Consider the following 21,629-nt stretch of genomic DNA (forward strand, 5'->3'; position numbering starts at 1 on the left):
TCTTTCTATGTTGGGCAACCTCGATAACTCCTTGCAATTGACCAGATGCACAAACTTGTGATTTGCAACGCAAAAGAAATGTTGCAAATCTTTTGATTTTTTTTGTTAGGTATTGTCCCAAACCAGAAGACAAGATATACATCTGTTGGAGGCATGACTCCATTACTTATCTTTAATTGCTTAGACTTAACGTGCTCAACTGGCTTCTGAAAATTTTGATCATCCAACGCCGACTACAGGAAACTTATGAATCAAAGAGTCACCTAATAGAAACCACAAAACACACTCAGAAATGACTTTAAATATAATCTGAAACTAGAAAAAATACAAAATTAGTTATCCACTCCATGTCTCGTGATCGCAAAAGTATTGCTAAACAATAGACAGGAAAAATATCGAGTGTGCCAGCTACATAGCATTTTGTCACAGTAATAAAAAACAATGGTGATATGTGGCTCTTTCTTCCAAGTTGCGTGTATACAACAACACAAATTATTCCAGATCAGATATGTAGTTCAAACTGAAAGTAATTTAAAAAGAAAAGATGAGAGATTTATGAGATATGCTAAACAACTAAAAGATGCACATCATCTACACATCACTCAATTTATTCTGACAATTCGCACACAGTTCAAAACGTATTGTATATAGAAGGTGCAACTTGCTTCAACAAGAGCAAGTTAATTAACTACTTTCAAATTATTTCAAGTCCATTACTAGACTCCTCTCTCCCAGCACAAGGAATCTTCACACCTTGAAAATTTTGGCACTTGATTTTATCTTTCCAGGAAGTCTGTCAAGGTTTGAAGTCTGGATCCTTGACAATGGTCACAGGGCATGATACATTTGACAACACATAGCTCGTCACACTGCCCAACAAAATCCTGCAGATATATACAAAGAAAAAGGAAAAGGATAATCAGATTACATGAAATACTAATTTTGTTCGGCTTGATATCAAAAGCAAATAGATATCTTCATGCAACAAAAAGTTTGCCATCCAAACTTGAGGAGTCAGAATTTGAGACATCCTATTGGATTTACCAGTTTAGAATGATCTCCTGGTGTTTCAATTGAAGTAATCAGAGGTTGCTTCCAAGGATTACACAAATTTTTCAAATAATGCATTTCATGAGAGACAGTGATATTAAGCTCGAGAATATAAAAGGTACTACAAGAGAGAATTTCTCACAATTCCTGGTATATTGTGGACATAAGCAACACCATCCAGCTTGTGGACAATCAGGAAATGAAACCAGTATAACTAATTCATCTGATTCTGGATGGAGCTTGATACAGAGTAATCCACCTTGATGTTGGAGCTAGAAACAATATACATGCCACACTTCTGATGTCACTTTTGAAACATCCACCTAAATTGTTGATACTTTTTTTTCTTCCTTTCATCCAACTATGATTTGAAGCACATATTGCTCAACAAATGTATTTTACATGTGACGTGTTTCATAATTGAGATACCATGTCTTTGGAGCAAAACAATTGGACAGTCAACTGATTTAGGTTTATCAACTAAAAAGAACTCAGCTGATTTGGCATGTCATGCGGAATTTTATTTTTGTTCCCTTCTCCAACTGTTCAGTGCAGCTGAAGTTGGGAGGAAAAAGACCGAACTTGTTAAGGCCAAACCATCTTGACATTAATAATAGAGGTAATAAACCATTGTTTCAGTCATTTGCACCAGCACCACCATTGAACCTGATGAAACACAGAGCTGTGTAACCTGGGGCTGCAGCAATGGGTTCAAAAGACATTTGGCACGTGTTGCAGCCTTACTTGATTACAGATTTGAGTTGGAGAGTGTCTAGATAAAGTCTAATTTTGAATCAACACCCAAAAACAACTTGATTCTTGTTCCCTAATTTTGCATTTAGTTATTGACTGAAACACTAGTTTCAACTTCATACCATGGTCTAAGAAAACAACAATGAGATGGTTTTGCAAGAACCATGAATCAGCCATTTTATTTAGAGTGTGGGTCCCTGAGCCCCTGCGTCCACACAAGACAAAGCATTCATAGGTTTTGGTTTGGACTCGGTCCGATCATATATCACGTCTAAAATCGTAAGAGAGAGAGAGAGAGAGAGAGAGAGAGTCCCATCAGTCCCCCCGTCCAAAGTTACACAGCCGGTAGAAGGACAGATCTAATCGTCCGACTGCGACGTGTGAGATCAGCCCATGGATCATTGGTTATCTAATGGCTGAGCCCCTTTGACATAAAACAACCAGCCATCCTCGAAGCTTGATATTAAGTTGAGAAACGATGGTCAACGTTGGGCCGACAAGATAAAAATTCGGATCCATACAAGATAAAAAAATAGATCTCGAAACTACTTCGATACTATATGCAATAACTATAGCCACGAACATACCAATTTATTTATTTGCAACGCATTTATTGGGATCAGATCAGGATTCGGATAGCGTATATGATACATGCAGGGAACATTGCATACCTTAGGAGCCGGCTAAGACCTCTGCTGCCCATGACCAGCGAGTCCAGCTTGAGATCTTCCTCGGCTTGGCACAGCTTCTCCCTTGCATCTCCCCGGTACAACTTCGCCACGATCGTTGCCTGATGTTGTCAAAAAAAATTTTGTTCCAAAAAGAGGGAAAAGCGAATCAAATCAAAAGTATTACTAGTATTATTTTTCCCCCTTCTACCATACAAGGGTGGAAATGTAAGCAAGAGGGAAATTAAAAGGAGACCTGCTTCTGTCGGGAAGCAGTGTCGAGCATGTCGAGGACCTCGATGTCGACTTCCAGATCGTAGTTCTTCATCACCTCCGGTTGCCTGAACTCCGTCAGAGGAATAAGAGCTAACAACCATACACAAACAAAAGATCGATTAAAAGCACGCACATATATATATATATATATATATATGGAAAACGAAAGCTGGAATTGAAAAGAAAAGGGAACACACGGGAAGCGGATTGGGACCAGAGGGCGTGCTTGGCCTCGTCGCCCTTGGGGTGCATGACATGGAGGACGATGAGGGTGTCGCCTTCGTCGAGGAGGTTGTCGATGGCCCACCCCAGCGCCCTCTTGCTGCTCTTCGAGAAGTCCAGCGCCACCCCGATCTTCCGATCTCCTCCCATCTCTCCCTCTCGCGCTCTTCGTTCCCTGGATGGCAAGCAGCAAAAGGAAAGCTCTCTCTCTCTCTCTCTCTCCCTTCTTAGGTAGTAATGATGTGAGCGGGAGCATCATTACTATTTAAGAAATCGCGAGAAAGGGAGTGCGTGTCACGTGGATGGTGTGAAAAGATGGACGGCTGAGATGATGCACTCATGCCGTAGTACTTAATTACACCGACGAACCACTAGACCGCGAGATCAGAGGGATTATAGAAGAACGGTTCGGATTTTTCTGTTTAATTTAATAAGAGTGACCCAGGAAGAGCTCGGCCCTGGTTTGGGGGCCACGGCCCATGGATTTGAACCAGGAAGTTTCCTCGCCCATTCCCCTGTCAACGTCAACCATTCCACGTCATAATGTTATTAATGCACTTAAGTTTTAACGGGATAAGAATTAGATGGCCTTGGCTTCTACATCCGGCATCCGATGACACGCGGCGACAAAGCAATTATGCATTTTTAAATTGTTCGGTCCGTGTCGGATTTTTTTTGTTTTGTATGCAGTGGGCTAGCCCAGCAAGGAGCAAATTACAGCCTGGTATGCCTCAAAGGCTATGTAGAGAACGGTTGGTTTCAAACTTGGCCTCTACCATTTGATTAACAAGGAGGCCAGATTTTGACAATGGGTGGGATTGCTGCATCCAGTTTGTGACAATTATTCTCCTAGTTTTGACTCCATCTTGCATTAAATATCAATCTACCATGCTGCTTCATACAACAACTCTAACTATATCACTGATCATTTTCGCTATGTTATTTCTCTTTCTCGGATATATGCAATAGACGTATAATAAGAGAACTATCCAATATTTATTACTACCAAAATATAGATGATAGATACTGGAGTCATATATTATCATAGAAAATACAAGGAACTACTTAATCAAAGAAGAATCCACTTTGTAATCGTTTTTTTCAGCCCTATCCACATTTGACCCCTATCGGATCAAATAGCCCCTCGTACATGTAACAATGTAGTTTCTCAATGCAATAGTTGGACCATATATGGTGCCAAAATCGAGGTCATCACGGCGAGGCATGGGAGGCTGTTGAGAAAAGGGGCGGCGATGATGGAAAAATTGAGATGGGGGCAGCAAAGAAGAGGAAAATGGGGTTGAAGGTAAGGTGTAGCCTAAGCGAGGGTCATAGAAGAGTGCCGGTGCTCGTGAAGGTGCTATAGCGGTGGAACTAGGGTAGAGGGAAGCCGATAGTGTTCTCGTAGCTTGGAGGAAGGCTAAGGTTCTGTTTGGGGGAGCTTTTGGAGGGCCAAAAACTACTTTCTAGCTCTTCAAAAGTACTTTTAGCTAAAAAATGGTGTTTGGTAAATTTTTCGAAAAGTTGTTTCAGCTTTTGCGGGAATCTGAAAACAGCTTTTGGAGGGAAGCTCCAATTTGAAGCTTTCCGAAAATGCTGTTTTCAGCTTTTTCGGAAAGTTATATTTTTGACCAAAATACCTCCATTTAAAAAAAAAAAATCCTAAAAAACTCTCTCTCACCGTCTCTTCCTCTCCCACCCAACCCCACTCCCTCTCCCCCGCCCCCATGGTAGGGAGGTGCCGAAGAAGAGGAAGACGGGTAGTTTTCCCTTTCCTGCGGTCGCCGACGGCCATGATGTCCCCGTCACGGAAAGGAGCGGTGCCGAAGAAGAAGGAGGTCCCACGGTGGGGAGGGGCTGAAGAACAGAAAGAAGAAGGGGGCGCCCTCCCCCTTCCTGCGGCCGCCGGCGGTCACGACCCGCCCCCTCCCGGGTCCACCACGGACCGGCCCCTTTCCGGCGCTGTCGGCCTTGCGGGAGGAGAGCACTTCCCAGGGGGCCAGCCGCGGCCGCCGAGACTGTCGCGGGCGCCGCTGGCCATAGCCCGGCCCCCTCCCGCAGCCGTGGCAGCCTGGCCCCCTTCCGGCGCCGCCGGCCACGCGGGAGGAGAAGAAAGGAGAACGGGGGGAGGAAGGAAGGAGAAGAAGAGAAGAAAAAAAGAAAAGAAAAAGAAAAGCAAAAAAAAAGAAGAAAAGGAAAGAAAAAAAAGAGAAGAAAAGAAATTTTTAAAAAAAGAATAAATAAATAAATATTTATATAAATGAATGAATGAATGAATAAGATAATAAATAAATATATTTCAACATTATTAATTATTTACACTAATAATTATAATATTTTATAACTTTATTATTGTATTATACTATAAATATAATATTATATTATATTATATCATAATACATTAATATGTTATGTTATATTATGAGAAATTAATTTATACTAATAATTATATTATTTTATATCTTTATTATTGTATAATACTATAAATATTATATTATATTATATTATATCATAATACATTAATATGTTATTTTAAATAATTTAATATTATGTTATATTAAGGAAAATTGATTTATACTAATAATTATACTATTTTTTATCTTTATTATTGCATTATACTATAAATATAATATATATTACATTATATCATAATACATTAATATGTTATATTAAATAATTTAATATTATATAATATTATGGAAAATTAATTTACTCTAATAATTATATTACTATTATGTTACGCTATGCAATATCATATTACTATATTATAATAATATTATTTTACATTACAGTAATATTATACTATATCGTATATTATGTATTAATATATGTTATGTTTTATTATGCTCTGTTGTATAATACTATGCAATGTCCTTTATGGTAAATTTGTCATACAAAAGTACTTTCTTAGTTTATTTACCAAACACATGTTAAAGTGCCACAACACTTTAAAAATGTAGTTACCAAACAGCAAATAGATTTTTATAAAAGCTCTACTTCAGACAGCTCTACTTCCAACAGCTCTACTACCAACAGCTCCCCCAAACAGGGTCTAAGCTTGAAGGAGTTGAAAGGGAAGGACACTAAAAAAAAAAAGAGCAATAACGATGTATACATGCCGACGCTAGATAGAAGAATCCATAATTTTAGCTTCGGCACCAACATTTGCTGACGTTTTTAAGTTGCATTGGTAGAAAACGATACTAAGACGATGCTTTTAATTTTAGCTTGGCATTGAAAGAAAACCATAAGATGACGCTTTTAGGCATCGTTGGAGGTCCTTAAAAAAAAAAAAGAAAAAGCATCGACGATGCTTCGAAGGCCAACAAAGGGAGTCAGAATCCCCACAATGCTCAACTAGTTTCGTTATATAAAAAAAAAAATCCCATTTCCAGCGAGTACACTTTCAGATTTTTTTTTTTTTTTTTGAAAGGCAGTTTGGAATGCCACCAAGGTGGTAGCCCAGTTGGAACGGGGCGTTTGCTTTCAACCAAGTGGTTCCAGGTTCGAAACGCGCGGGCGTCGATTAAATTTGGGGACCGAATGCTCCACGCCTGGACACGGGGTCTGGAAGTGCTACTGGTCGGCTGGTAGCCTGGGTGGTGCCAGGTGTGACGTACTCACATGGAGGGTCGAGTCGGGTAACCGAGCCGTCTCATGGGTGGGAAGGGTATAGTAAAATAGGTCGGCGTGCCCAACACACGATCCGGTTTGCCCGCATCGAACATTCTCCTGGCGGGGTGGAGGGCCCAGTGGAGGCCGCTACGCGGGGGTGGGCTTGTCCCTTCCTCCCCCCTTCCCCTCTTGTTTTAGCAAAAAAAAAAAAAAAAAAAAAAAAAGGCAGTTTGGAATCGGCTTCTGCGTTCGATAAATAAGGTTCACATGAATCGGTGGGTAGTGCGCACGGCTATGTGGCGTCTACATTGCGGGGAATTTTTTTTTTATATTTGCTTGCTACTAGCATGTAGGGGTGTACCATTCGGATGAAAGAACGGTTCATCTTCGTTCGCATGAATTTATTGGTAAATCATATATATATATATATATTGCTTTGGGATATGTGCGGACTGATGAATAATTGCGCTTTCAGTGCTTTGAGGCTTTGTGGGCGTGATCCACAAAGAAGATCAATCGTTCATTCATGCGAAAGATACAACCCGAATAATAGTGCAGTTCAGCTGATTAGAATCGTTCTGTGCAGCTTTTGAACCAGTTTCGTGATCTCGTGTATGTGGATTCTGCTGGCTGCGTTGTGTCAAGTTAGCTGGAGAGAAAAAAAGCCGCATAGAGCCTTGGTCATCCTCTCGCCGTCACGGTCGTGGAAGGCTGGAAGTCCCTCCTCCGACGCTGTCGGTCTGTCGTCAAACTCACCGACGTCGCGGCTGCGGCGGCGGGGACGCCATCGGAGGCTTCTCCACACTCCGTCCTCCTTTACCCTCCCGTCGATTCCAAATCCCACCCGCGTGCAACCAAGCCCTAGCTCCCCCTCCCACGCGGCTTCCCTCGGGATTGCGAGGGCGTCTGGTGGCGGCCAAGGTTCCGCCGGAGACGGACGGGGATCACGTATAGAATCGAGGGCTTTTCCTGGCTGCTTTGGGGATCGTGCGGCGTTGAAGGAGGAGATGTTGGGAGAGCTGGTGGCAGAGGAGGAGATCAAGGAATTGGTAAAAAAACAAGTTTTATTGAAGACCAGGAGACCGTTGAATATCGGTTCGCATCGAGGCTTTTAATGTTCTCTTTTGCGCCCCCCCCCCCCCCCCCCCCCTGATAACATTTTATTTTTCTATGGTTAGTGTACTATTTCCGCTTTCTGCGTCTCTTAAGCATTTGGATTGGCTGGGTCGTTTAGCTGCAACAAATGAAACCTCCCTTGTATTGAATTTTGTTACATGCAAGAGAGAATTTTGTTACTTATTGCTTGTATGACTCCATGAGAGTTCAGTTCACTACTCGGTTCTATCTTCAGTGGCGGCTCCGCTTGTTCTCTGCGGGCATGATGTAGCCGACAAACATGAGATAGGTTAATTAATTAGTTAATAGCTCATGCCTCTTTAATTTTGTTTTGATTCAATTTTTAGCTTCTGATGTTTCATTTGCCATCTTTCAATTGGTCTCTTGCTTTTGGATTTAAGGCATTGATGGTTTGTTTTAGGTATTTTCTCGTCTGCATGTAATGCAATCATCTGTAGAATAAATCCTTTAGTTATGTAAAGATAGTGTCGTGGACTACCTATATTTCCATGATCTCAATTTTGCCCGGATGCGAGTGTCTTTCTAAGGTACATATATCGTTATGCAAGAGAAAATAGAGGACCAGGGAGCAGATATGGACTTGAAAGATTCCAATATGATCCCTCCCCCCCTCCCCACTTTTCCAACCAAGGTACATGGAGAAATTTTTTAACCAATGCCAGACCCCATGCCTCCATTTCTGCCAATGGATCAACCAAAAAGCCACATTGGGGCTTTTTTTGTTTCTTAAGAAAAGAAACCTCTGTGATTATTTATTTGTTAGAAGAATCCTTTTGATTGACTTGAGTGGAATTTAATAAGGAAAGGTAGAAGTTCCACAACCAAGGAGGAGGCCTGCCCATTCAGGAAATCACATAAGAATTCTTGCTTCTAAACTGATTGACTGGTTATGTGGTATCTTCTGCCTCATTGCTGACAAGCAATTGAGCTTGATTGGGGGAACGTAGAGGAAGGAGGCCTCTTCTCTTTAGTTGATTCAGTTCCCATCCACTGTTATCCTCATGCTGCACACTTGAGTTTCCTTTTTGATGTCCGACTTTGTTGTTCATTTACCTGTTAGCTAATTTTGCTTTTCAATACCTCGTCACGATGATCGTGAGCTTTTAGATTCCCCATATGCGGCAGCTATTCAGTCAGGACCATGGTGTCACTTATGTTTTAATGGTTTTGATGACTTTACAGGATCTTGAGAAGCTTTGCTGCCCGGCAAGTTGCTTTTAAATATATACCAACTAGTCCAAGATTATCGACATATCTAATTTGTTAGCATTCAGCATCTTGAGAAGCTTTGCTGCATGACAAGGTGTTTTTAAATATATACCAACTATTCTAGGATTATCGATCTGTTATACATCTTGCTCCAAATGATGTTCTTACAGGTTAGTTAATTTCAACATTCATATGCTGCCCCAAAGCAAACCCATGGGAAGTTAAAAAAGGAATTGTAGGTTTTATACAGTACATGCTTTTATCTGCTTTTGTGAATTCTAGGTTTTGCATGGTCTTTCTGCTTGTCAGGCTTCCAACAGTGTTATCTATTACTCATCTGCATCTGCAGATGATGACGACTTCTCATCCATGGCACAAAAGTACATTTGCTAAAGGAACCCTTTTATTTATGTGCACTGACACTTACAGTTAGAACTTAATGGAGTTCTTGTGCTCCAGAAAAAGTAGGAAATCAAGAGGATGTATAGCTGAGAGAGCGAATCCCTGATTCTGGTTTTATTAGATGCATTAATTCTGATTTCAGTGGTTCTACCTTATAACCATGTGCAGCTATTCTGATCGCTTCCTCCTGTTGGGACTGATTTTATAGATTGCGGGTTAATTTCTCAAATTCAATTCCAAAAATAACTCTAATCATATTACTTTATTAAAGATTTAAAAGTATTTTGGTAATAATTCTAATTAGATTTTTCTTTTAAAAGTCTTAAATTATGTTAGACTTCTACAAAATAAGAAATTCTAATGTTGCTGAGCTGAAAATATTTGTATAATAACCCTAATTAGATTTCTTTCTTAAGAGACATAAGCCATGCTAGATTTCTACAGAATAAAGGATTCTAGCATTGCCGGACTTTGTGAATAGGAAAAGGAGATCCACTCATGCTAACTTCTAGATAATCACAGGAGAAAATCCGATTTAACAAAGAATAAATTAGAAACTCTAAAAAGATACCTTAAAATATCTGGACTGAAGAACTTTTAAGGTAGAAGATTTTCGGTTGCAAAGATTTTTTTTTTTTTTAATTTACATTAGAATTTTGAGGTGTAATATCCTTATTGTTTTCTTTGAAAACTTAGATTGAGGTGCACTATTTATGATTAAAAATGGTTGGGAAGCCACTGGGTCGGAATACAAGCAGAAATATGGGAAGAGCATCCTCTGAAGGTGGCAATCAATATATTTGCAAAAGTCTGATTAATAATAGAAGGTAATGGATGCCCATATCATCATATCATTGCATCATGTTGAAGTTCATGATGACCATCAGCTATCTACAGCATCTATTGATGCTTGGTAATGCAGGAACAGGTTTCCCTGTGTCATTTTTTAACTCCCCACAGTTTCTGGTGATGGCAAGCTTTTTCTTTCGAAATGTTTAATGTCAGAATCATGGTCGAGTGTAAGAAGCTGATGCTGTCAGAATGTTTGATGTCAGGATCATGATAGAGTGCCTCAAGTTATTCATAAATGAATCGTTCTCCTTCAATTAAGCCGCTTAGAGATGTCACCTCTAAAGCTTCTCATTCCGTTTTGGACTTCACTGCAAAATGAGGTTTGTCCCCTCAGAAGGTTGAATTTAGATTGTCATTGGCAATAGTCGTTGGCAATAACGCTTTCCATGGAGTGGATTTTAGTATGTCCCATCATACAATTCTATGCATGAGTTTGGAAAAATATTTAGCATTGAGTAGTTTTATTTCATATCATATTGCTTGATCCCTTCAGAATTTATGGCTCCAGTTTCTCTTGTCATTTACAAATTAAACATATACATTTCTTGTTTGTTCTTTCAAATCAAACAGTATCGAACTGCTTCATTCTATCTATAGATCATTTACTATTCAATCAAATTGAATTATGAGCTTTATATGTGGCACTCTCTTGTAATAATTTGTAAATCCCTACTTTTCTTCATTTCTTCCTTGCAACTCATGGTGCTGATTACTTTTTCTTATGCACAATCATTCAATATTTTATCTAATTGAATGAATTGTTTTATCAGGGCACAATGTTGTAGTATGTGGCGATGATGAAATTAGAGATCCTGCCAGTTCTAGGTGTTCTGATATAACTTTCATTTTTTGTACAAAATTTAAAAGAATTTAGCATAATGTCATGCACACACATAACACTATGGAGAAGTATACTAGTAATGCTATATTACCCTTAATTTGCTGCTCAGATATCGGATTTATTTGCAATCTATCAAAGCTTCTAATCGTGTGAGTATTGACTAGTGGGCTGGTAACTGTGACACATGCTGCTCTTTGGAAGCATCAGAAATAATTTATGGTTATTACTTGGATTCAGTCTTGGTGTATTTGTATGCCTATAAGTTTTCATCATGCACAACCATAATATCATTATCTATGTTCAGAACGAGTTGTTAAAGCAAGTGAAAGCTGCGAATCGGATAGAAAAGCTTGCAATGACACCAAATGCTGCCCTTAATAGAAATGATTGGCAAACAAGGATCCACAAAGCCGAACCCAGTTGGTGAGGACAAGCCTTTCTAATGGTGGGTTTGGTTAGTTTCAAATCGGCTATGATAGTTCACATCTTAGAAGTTCGTTTTGCATATCTATTTTCAAGATGGCCTATATATCTTGCTATCAAGAAATTTAGACATTTACTCGAGACTCGAATGCATGCTTAAATTCTCTGCTGTGGAATAATATTTATTATCCCCAAAAGAATACAGCAGGTTTTACATAGGTTTTCTGATATTCTATGCCGCTTTATATATAGCGGCTTTTTTTATTGGTGTTGTGATTCTCAGCTGATTAACCTGTTGGAGGACGGACTCAACAGGAATTCCACTTTTCGTGTTATTATCATTGGATTATTTTCTTTTTGAGTACATAGATATATGTATTTGGAACGTTGCGCTGCAAGTTGATTCATGCTTTGGCTTGTATTCTCAAGTGCAGGTTCTTTTGAGCTGGAAAGATATGCAAACAGTTTCTGCGTCAACTACTGTTGCAGCAATTATGCGTTGCATTATGGTCATTCTTTGAAGGATCAGTTGAGTTGCTTTCAATTCTTTGCATTATGAGCTGCCTTTTTTTTTTAAAAAAAAAAAAATGAGAAGGATACATACGCTTCTTATTAATTGTTTATAACAATTTTTTATAAGAATAACAAATATATGAAATGCAAAAGGAAGAAAAAGAAGTTAATCTGAAGCTGGAAATTAATATTTTTTTTATTTTTCTCAGTTTGCTGCATATGTCTTGAGGGAGGTAGTCGATCGCTTTCCCTCAAAAGTGTGACCCGTTGTTAGTTTGGTTAGGCCAACTGCAGTTGGAAAAAAATGGCTGTGGCTGATGTCAAGATCCTTGACTTGCACTCGCATTCTGCCGGCATTAGGTATCTCAGCTAGGTCTTGCCAACCTCCAGCTTGTTTTATAATAATATGGATCCATCAACATGACAGCCAACCATATAACAATTTGATTCATGTCACAACTTCCAGAGAGTAGGAATGTGAGGGCAGCTCATGGTGAATTAGTTTCATACCCAATCCAACTTCCATGAACAGATGGTTAATGATCTCAATCAAAAGTTGAGATTCAACAACCACCACCTTAGATAATAAGGTGCCAATTGAATTGGATGCCTCGTGAGTCCATTTAGTACATTATATAGGACAGCGGCATTATGAGCATAGCGTAGATTTGAGAGTGGTGAAAGAGAGATTGCATGTTGATAAACTAATGGAAGCTGGAGTTAATAAGAGTGAAGCCAGGGCTATGGAGCATGGTCAAAGGATTCAGAGATTCTCGGGGCCCTCGACAACGAATAGCCCCCTCCACCAGTATGTATGGTCATGGGCGCAGCAAATTTGAATCCGGAATCTTTCCCGTGATTCAATGCGACATGTCCTCCACCCAATCCTCGCCAGACTTCGTGCACCGTCCCTCCATCACTCCCCACCTAATAAAAACCGCACCCTCACCACTTTTGAGGCCTTTGGGTCTATGAAAGCAAATACTTTACTGGTTTTTGTTTACGAGCAAGTTGCTGTAAGCTTTTTTTTTAAGATGACGACCGAGTCCTCTCTGGATTTTGATTAGCGTGCGTAGTATTGAAGGCACGGTATACATGGAAAGTTCGGCTTGTCCTTGACCTTTCTCTGGTGGCGGAGAATGGCGATGGGAATCCTCTAGGTTGAGACTTTGGAAGGTTGGTCCGTGTGCATGTATTCTTCCAGGATACGACGGCCAACCATCTTCTCTCTTTTTCTTTTTATGAGGGATTTCTCGTCAGGACAACGGGAGAGAGGTGGAAGCTCGTAGGCATGTCTTCAGACACGCGATTACGGAATGGCATGTGATCTGCGAGGAAGACGTGAAGCTTCTAAGTGGACATGGGGAGCACCAGTGCTCCGATTGGAAAATTTATGTATGCGAATCTTGAGTTCAAAAATAACTACTTGTCTTGACTTCTTGAATCCGTGCATACAAGCAGCACTATATTGTACAAAGAAAACAATGCCACGCTGCACAATTTTTGTTTTTGACCAAAATCTCCTAAGGTGTGAGAATTACACCTGAGAATACAGAACCATGCTCGACGGTTATCATTAGAACAATAACAACTATCGAGATAGCTTTATATGCCATACATGGCATATCATTATTGATAGTCGTGCTCTGTATCTAGCGGCGGATGATCCTTGTTTGCCGAATTAGTGTTGTATTGGATGAGAAATAGAATAATAGATATAACAATTTGATATAATACATTGGGCATCAAAAGAGTCACGCTCGTGCTGGTGTAAAGAGTAAGTTACAATGTGTTATGTTAGACATTGTTTTGCATGATTACATGTTTTTAGGTTGAGAGAGAGTAAGGACCCACGCAATGGATCACAAATATACAGTATCTACAATTAACATACATCAGAATAAAAATCGATGCATCTCTTTAATTAATAGCGCTTCTGTTTTTTTCTTTTTTTTGTAGTGATAATTATCGAGATTCTCTTGTTATTGTCATCAAAATCCGTCACCATCTGTCGGAAGTGAAATCATCCACCATCAAAATAAGAATATAAGATCCTTATTTAGTGCCTCTCAACCATGCATGTCTGTATATCTCTTTAAAACTTTTAAGATCAATGATCTATAATTTTTCATGTAAAAAATAAAAAAAATAGATAAAAGTAGATCAATGGTTCATGTTTGTATATGGTAGAAACTATTTGTGTTGTGATAGAAGCAATACATCACAAATTTTTTAACTATATTAGGTCCAGCACCACTCCGGTGCACCAGCAAATTGCTTTACATATATCGTGTATTGACTTCGTGTATTAGAACGTGATGGGTGCAGCAGATCCTCACAATCCAAGTCAAAAATTGTCACGCATTTGTCTCAAAACATGCTTGCAGAATTTAATCATAAAATTAATCCTAATGATTTGTACAATTGGGCCTGTCAAAGAATGATAAGTCCACGTAGAGGGTGACTCCAAATCCTTCCGGAAGATGTTGTTTGGTAAGTTAAAAATCTCGAAACAAAGACTGGTTCACATAATTGAATTCCTTCTCTTCATGAAGTAGCGAAACTGAGCCAGAAGGCCCAGAACTGTACAAGATTAACTGCCACGTAAGTATTTCTCTAGGTCTTAATTTTAAGTCCAGGTCATCATCTTCAATCACGATAAAAAAGAAAAAGAAAAAAAATCGCGTTAGCAGCGTATTCCATGTGCCCACCATTGCTTTCCACATATAAAGATTAAAGCTCGAGGATTGTGGTTGATGCCAATCAAGTCAGTTGTCTTTTAATCATGAACCAGCCTTACACGAGCAATCACTAGTCGTCCTACACCGTCATTAAGTGGAACATTCCACGCCACAAGCCGTCATTATACTTGTTCATTAAGGCATCCAGGACTTTTCTTATCCCACACCGCTTCCATCGAAATATTCTACTGTCCAATAAAATCAAATTACAGTGGAAGCAAAAAGGTTTTCTGTCAGTGAGAAACCTTGCAGACACTACCGCATGACTCATAAGATATATACAACTTTAATTCTCGACTACATAAAAGGAGAAAAAGTAAAAGGCTTCACACTGGATGTCGTTAACTGAATTGCAGGTTTCCAGCATGCTCTGAGGATGAACTTGACAACGACCTCGAGATATGGTGTATTTTGAGTTTCTTAAATATATTCGTATTAAAATTATATAACTCATCCATTTCATGCAATAAATAAATAAACCCGATGATATTATAATTTGTTAAACTTAAATTTTATGTTATTTAATGTAGGCACCTTGCAAGTTGCAACCATGGTGAGATAAAAACGGAAATCAAGTAGGGCCCATGAAATCCAGAAAAATTTAAGGCCATATAAGGTGGTGGGCAGAGCAACCGACCCTACTTTTGTGGTGGCTTCTTCTTTCTTATCCCGTGGGCAATTGCTTGCACGCTATAAAAAAATCTTAAAAAAAAAAAAGAAGAAAAGGAAGGATGAAGGCCAAGAATGGTGGTGTGCTGCAAGCTTAATAAGAGTCTCTCAAAAAGGTCAAAGCTCAATACCATCAAGGGAAGAAACCATCAGTAACACGTATCTCCATGCATCACCTGACCCCATCCTAAAGTGGAGCCCGGAGTCCGGCCTTTTTGATATAACACGGGCCCCTGAACTCGCCATAATCAGAGGAAGACGCAGAAGCCGGCTGCTGCCGGTGTCAGCAGGGGTCGAAGAGGCGGTGCGCGATCAGAAAACATTGGAGTGGAAATATAATTGCGATCCGGAGGTCCCATCTATTGTTTCGAGGCCATTCCGTGCATCGCAACTAAAAACCGTCTGTAGAATAAGGAATCTCTGATTTGACGTGGCACCTCTTATATGGCCGAGCCCATCATTTTTAACTTGCTCCGCCGGTCTACCAGCATACGCCATGATTAGATGTAATGGCGACCAGAGTATGTGGCTCAGTCCTCCCATCAACTTCGTCATCGATAACTGTGACCGCCCAGTTCCATGTGATCCGTCTTTAAGATTAGGCCTGTTCGAGATCCAATGCCCACCAACTCCAAGCCCTTCAATTAATGATCCTTTTGTACATGCGAGGGGATTTGACGGCCCCGTGGCCGCATGATGATGATGATGCTGCGATGCGAAAACAATTCACGGCAAATGGCATCGCTCTCTTTGTCCTTATCCACTTGGCCGCTGCAATAATTGCTACGTACACAGCTATCTACCACTCCCCGCCCCAAATCTGGCGCCTAATTTTTTTAACTTTTAAATTTCAGGATGCCAGAGCGAGTTTAGGCACCAAAACCGCGCCCAAAAGCACTAGGCTCCAGTCCTCGTAGGTTCGCGTTGGAAATAGTTTAAATCTCTTTCCGCTAAAATAAGTCAAGCGAGCTTGTGGCCCCGCGGCCCCCTTTCCATCTGATCTGGGGAACGCAACACCCCCGTCCGGTGCAGGGGGGGACTGTGGTCCATCGCCCGAAGGGGTCCCTCCCACGGCGGGAAATTCAAAAGCTCCGGCTACGGTAAAGCCCAAATCAGTGGCTTTGGCCTTTTATATTTTTTAAATTGGAAATTTCAAATTATTTTGCTTTTCGAATTTTAAAAATGGGAACTAAAATAATAGGCAACAGGAATAGGAGCGCCTCGAAGCTATGCACGGCCGAAGGCAGAGCAGAGAGCTCTTCTCCTTCGTTTACTTTTTAATTCATTCTTTAAATCTATGAATATTTTTTATTACTATATATTTTTATTCCTTCCATTGGCTTCCCGCCTTTTCTTTATCAGTTTATCCCACTTCGGCCCGTGCTGTCCTCCTCGGCAGGTAAGCAGGTCGCGTCGCCCCACACCCTGCGCACCTTTTTCTATTTCCTATTTATTTTATTTTATCGCGTATGGGTTATAATTATGAAATGCCTTCTTGATTTTTGGCGGGATGGATGATTCAACCGGATTTAATGGGACGGAGTGGCGTCCGGGAGACTGGGGCGACAGCTGCCGTTTTGCCGACAGAAAGCGACCGTCGTCGAAGCGGACGGAGGAAGGTGGACGTTCCTGTTTCTTAAAGAAGAACGACCAGCTAGCGGTCGATTGGGACTCCGGCGTCCGGTTCCCCGGCGGCGCTGCCAAGGCCGGCAGATTTATTTTTTTTTGCCTTTTTAAAAGAAGAACGGCGAGCTAGAAGGCGAACGTGGCAACTTCTCCACAACCGCCACGTCACCACCGCCATGGATTCAGCCGACAGAAAGCGACCGTCGTCGAAGCGGACGGAGGAAGGTGGACGTTCCTGTTTCTTAAAGAAGAACGACCAGCTAGCGGTCGATTGGGACTCCGGCGTCCGGTTCCCCGGCGGCGCTGCCAAGGCCGGCAGATTTATTTTTTTTTGCCTTTTTAAAAGAAGAACGGCGAGCTAGAAGGCGAACGTGGCAACTTCTCCACAACCGCCACGTCACCACCGCCATGGATTCAGATTTCGATTTTCGAGAAGGAGGGCCGCGGTGATTTCACCGGGGGTCGATTGGGTGAGATTTTGTGGATGACCGTTGCAACGGAACGGGGCCTTCCGGTAACCTAGGATTCTGGTGGGTATGGTACTGTGCTAAGTAAATAGAGTAGAGTGGTGGTGAGACATGTCCACCTGTCATGCACGACATTCCGTACTGGACTGGCGGTTTCAGATCTTTTTGGCGCCGGAAACCGGATTCTAATTTCCACTCTACACGTCAATGACGTGTTTGGGCCTTTTTACGAGAACAAATAATAATAGCCTCTTTTATTTTTTTTCCCTACGACGGGAATATTATATTTTGTGATTTATTTTCCTGTCCCAGTTTGTTGAGCTAACCGCTGATTAATGAATTAATTAGAGAAGGATGGATGGTAGTTTAAGCAACCGGAGAAGAAAATACTCAAATAGACAAGCCAGTGACATCTTTTGTCGTTGGCTTGTTAATGTTTCTGGTGTTTCCGGACACTGACCGCTTATCAAAATTCAAAATCTTTTATTAGTAACTGAAATTATTTCATGTTTTTTATTGCAAATTATATCATTCTAGAGTTGGATACAGTGGAAAGACGATCTCCTCCTTGCCATCACAAGCTATGACGCTAAAGAACAAAGGACGGATACGTCAAGTTGCCGACGCGTATATAATTATTTAGAAATAAGAATTAACAAAGGGAAGAAGGTAGCGTTGCGTGGTAACGCGACGGATGGCGGATAGCGGAGGGACTGGAAATAGATGCTAGGGTTTCGCTTTTCCGCCTTACCCTTTTTTAATTTTTTGGTTTCTTTACCCATAATAAGTCGCCATATTCTCTTTAAAACCGGGAAGACTTAACCTACCGCTCAACTTCCTACCGTCGATCGACATTCCCTCCTGTGTCCCCCCCCCCCTTCTCTCTCATCTCGGTTCCACCGGAAAGAGAAATCTTCTCGCTTTCTTTGCTCCTCCTCCTCCTCCTCTCTCTCTCTCTCTCTCTCTCTCTCTCTCTCTCTTGGCTCCCTCCTTTGTTAAGGGGCCCCAGCGAGTGGAAACCAGAGCAGCAACCCCCCCCCCCCCTCCCTCCCTCCCTCCATCCCTCCCAAGTGTGGGCTATTATTATTTCTTCTGCAACCAGCAAAATCCCAACTGGAGTAATGTCTACCCTCTCCTTTTTCTCCTATTTTTAGCATCTTCCCCTCGACCACCTCCACACCCGGACCTACACCTACTGGTTCTCTTCTGTTCCCCGAAATGGCGAAAAATCTGGAGGACCCGGAGTTCTGGCTTCCATCCGACTTCCTCTGCGACGATTTCTTCGTCGATGGAGGAGAGAAGAGGAGGAGCGAGGCGCAAGCAGCCGGGGTGGGCGATGTTTGCTTTTCCGGCGAGCTGCCATACGGGTTTGGTTCCAATCCGCCATCGCCGGTGGACTCTGTGACCGGAACCGAAAGCGATGAGGATGACTATATGGCTGGGCTCGCGCAAAAGATGGCTCACTGCTTTCTCCAGGACGGCGACAAGGTGTCCTCTGCTCTTCCTTGTGGTGACAACGTCAAGGTATTCTTTCTCAACTTTCATCTTTTGAGGGTTCTTGGTCGTTGCGTTAGGTGTTACTGTTATTTGGTGTACTGATCTGTGGGGTTTCTTGTGAGAAGATGCGGATGATGACCGGTTCTCCTCAGTCGACTCTGAGCGCGTGGTCCGCTTCCGGCAAGGGGAGCCCGAACGGGCCTTCGCTGGTTTCCTCACCGTTGTCGTCACCGATGGAGCAGCACAAGGAAGATCCATGGGATGTGCTGTACGAAGCCGCAGGGCAGGTGATGCGGCTGAGGTTAAACGAACAGAACGTTTACGCCCGCGGCCTCCTCGGGCCGTCGAGGAAGCCTTTTCCCGCCCCTTCCCAGAACCCCCAAAAAGCCGGCTGTTATAACTCTCCAGTGCTCACCAAGCAGCAGTTGCAGGCGGCTCAGGTAGATCCGTCTGTCCTTACTTAAAATATATGGTTGTTCATCATGTTTTCACTCTCTAATCTTTGTGTGTTTTTTTCTGCAGTTTTATCATTTGAAGCAGCAGCAATTAATGAAGCAACAGCTTTCAGCCGCATGGGGGAGGCAGGGCAGAGCGAGGGTCGTCGGAGGTGGCGGCGGCGGCGGTTATGGAGGAGAGGGGCGGTGCGGCGGCCGGCCACTTGGTCTGCCACTTCCTCTCCAGAAGCAGCAGCAGCCGCAGCAACACCAACAAGGGTCTGGGATGAGAGCTGTCTTCCTCACCGGACCTGGTGCCAGAAGGGAGTCTACTGGTACCGGTGTCTTCCTCCCCCGGAGGGTCGGAACTCCAACCGAGTCTCTCAAGAAGCCAGGTAATCATCCTAGCATTCCCCTTGTTTAAATGGAATTTGGGTATAATTGTCATTTAAGAAAATCACTAGCTGCTAGTTTTCCAGATCTTGTGATTATTATGCTCGGAGGTTACCCAAACGGAATCATGTTTTTTAGTATATCAGTTATGTCATTTTCTTCTATCATTACGCGAGGTTTTAGCCTACCGGCATGGTTTCATTCGTCTCTTTTTTTGTTTGGGTAATTATCAGCTTGTTCGACCGTGCTTCTGCCGGCTAGAGTCGTTCAGGCTCTTAACTTGATCCCGGAGGAATTGGGAGCCCAGCAACGATATCCTGGCGGCTTTGTTCTTGACCACGGCAAGCCCCCGTTTTCTCTCCTTAAATTTTCTTTCAGATCCCGTTTCGCCTGACTTTTGTTAACTTGTGTATGTTTTGGTAACAGATTCCCTGGTTGGCCGGAGCAACAATGCTCTATCCCACCCAAAGCGGAACCTCCATCCTCAGCCAGCTGCCGTTCCAAGCCATGACATTCTCCTACCCCCGGAGTGGACTTACTAACTCCTCGTCACTGACATCTCTTGTCGCTTTTACGGGTAGCAAGTAGTCTCTCAGCAGTTTTAGGTTAGGATTTCAACTTCATATTGGAGGAAACTGGAAAAAAACAGCAGTAGAAATGGTAGGTGATATTTGTCGTGTAGATCTAGACTTGTGTCATTTTGGATTTTGGGAAGGAGGAAGTGCTTGGATGGACGAGATCGCTTGATGATTTGCTCGGGTGCCGGGGAATAGACGGATCGCGGGAAGGTCGAAATAAGTCCAGCAGTTTTTTGTTGTTTGGGAAGAAAAATTATGAAGTGGGTACCTATATCGAATAAGATAATTTCTTCTATGTTTACTCGCCGAGCCCACCTATTACTCTCTCTTGCAGCCTTTTGACTTGCAAAGAAAGACCAAGCATTTAGGCTTGGGTAATAATAATCAGTGTTTGGGTGGTTTCCTGAAGTATATTTTCTCTCCTGTAATTTTTGTTTGAGGGATGGGAGTTATTAGGACATATGATCAAGATAGAATGTTATCTTGGCGACGATCTGTAAGTGCGTTATCGCTCTATAATGTATTAAGGAATATGGCTTAATGGTAAGTTTTATTTCTTATTGGGCTTGTGGTTTTTTTGTTCCTTTGTGGTTGTCCATTTTCCTCCATGTCGTGCTGTGTTGTTTTGGATTTTGCTCAAGTCTCCGGCTCTTTTGGGTTGATGATACTCGGTGACCGGTCAGCTACCCGAACTGGAATCTGTCTGTAATGTAGCGCCCGACAGGCTCTGTTCTTGTGTTGTGCTGAGGCTATCTTATATCATTTTCACTTTCTTGAAATTTGAATTTGAATCAATTTTTGGACTTTGGTGGGAGAATATGATGGCAAGTTTGGTCGGTAAGACAAAGTGGTACATTGTAGAGTCTTATTTTTGGGAGCTTCTATTTTTTGTTATTAAAGTTGTATAAAATATTTATTTTATTTTTGCTAAAGAGAGAGATTATCATGGGAAAAAAGTATTCCAAATTTTAGTCGGTGAACTAAATATATAGTTTTTTTATTAAAAGAATTAATCCAACAAGAGTTATTTTTTCGTTATTTTTTATTTTTTTCAGACGGTTTTTTTTCCTCGGCGGGCTATTCTCCACTTTCTGAACTTCTCTGGGGCGGTTGGTCCTCTCATGTGACCATCATAGGTCCATAGTACTTTTAGATAATTATCCAGGTGGTTTTCGATATGCGTCTCTGTGATCTGCCGTTGCCGATCCCTCCATCACCTCTTGTGGCTGTGTTTTTTCTGGCCACGTCAGCCTCATTATTGTG

At 41.7% G+C, this 21,629-nt stretch overlaps 2 protein-coding genes and 1 long non-coding RNA gene across 4 annotated transcripts; 2 read left to right on the top strand and 1 right to left on the bottom strand.

Moving 5' to 3' along the window:
* Window positions 1-458: 458 nt before the first annotated feature.
* LOC108511030 (universal stress protein PHOS32-like) lies at window positions 459-3,206 on the bottom strand. The gene is made up of 4 exons (XM_039125088.1): window positions 2,945-3,206; window positions 2,728-2,837; window positions 2,475-2,593; window positions 459-884 (listed from the first exon to the last, which is right to left on the bottom strand). The coding sequence occupies exons 1-4, from the start codon at window positions 3,117-3,119 to the stop codon at window positions 797-799; spliced, it is 492 nt and encodes a 163-aa protein (XP_038981016.1). The 5' UTR covers window positions 3,120-3,206; the 3' UTR covers window positions 459-796.
* Window positions 3,207-6,896: 3,690 nt separating this feature from the next.
* Window positions 6,897-12,131, top strand: LOC113462537. 2 transcript variants are annotated; one of them, XR_005511262.1, is made up of 3 exons: window positions 6,897-6,991; window positions 7,171-11,470; window positions 11,883-12,131. It is a non-coding gene; the product is annotated as an uncharacterized LOC113462537 (long non-coding RNA). The 2 variants fall into 2 exon arrangements; XR_005511263.1 differs by lacking the exon at window positions 6,897-6,991 and having other exon boundaries at window positions 7,016-10,504; window positions 11,330-11,470; window positions 11,883-12,107.
* A 6,187-nt stretch (window positions 12,132-18,318) lies between these two features.
* On the top strand, window positions 18,319-20,940 carry LOC103704103. The gene is made up of 5 exons (XM_008787252.4): window positions 18,319-18,988; window positions 19,087-19,401; window positions 19,484-19,790; window positions 20,022-20,129; window positions 20,215-20,940. The coding sequence occupies exons 1-5, from the start codon at window positions 18,683-18,685 to the stop codon at window positions 20,328-20,330; spliced, it is 1,152 nt and encodes a 383-aa protein (XP_008785474.1). The 5' UTR covers window positions 18,319-18,682; the 3' UTR covers window positions 20,331-20,940.
* The last annotated feature ends 689 nt before the right edge of the window (window positions 20,941-21,629 follow it).

The sequence above is a fragment of the Phoenix dactylifera genome, chromosome 3, assembly GCF_009389715.1.
Source record: "Phoenix dactylifera cultivar Barhee BC4 chromosome 3, palm_55x_up_171113_PBpolish2nd_filt_p, whole genome shotgun sequence".
Lineage (NCBI taxonomy): Eukaryota > Viridiplantae > Streptophyta > Magnoliopsida > Arecales > Arecaceae > Phoenix > Phoenix dactylifera.

Coding starts and splice junctions, on each gene's coding strand:
- LOC103704103 (XM_008787252.4), top strand. CDS start 18,683: ATGGCGAAAAATCTGGAGGACCCGGAGTTCTGGCTTCCATCCGACTTC. Junction 18,989..19,086: donor CTTGTGGTGACAACGTCAAG/GTATTCTTTCTC, acceptor TCTTGTGAGAAG/ATGCGGATGATGACCGGTTC. Junction 20,130..20,214: donor CGGCTTTGTTCTTGACCACG/GCAAGCCCCCGT, acceptor TTTTGGTAACAG/ATTCCCTGGTTGGCCGGAGC.
- LOC108511030 (XM_039125088.1), bottom strand. CDS start 3,119: ATGGGAGGAGATCGGAAGATCGGGGTGGCGCTGGACTTCTCGAAGAGC. Junction 2,838..2,944: donor CTGGTCCCAATCCGCTTCCC/GTGTGTTCCCTT, acceptor TATGGTTGTTAG/CTCTTATTCCTCTGACGGAG. Junction 2,594..2,727: donor CTGCTTCCCGACAGAAGCAG/GTCTCCTTTTAA, acceptor TGACAACATCAG/GCAACGATCGTGGCGAAGTT.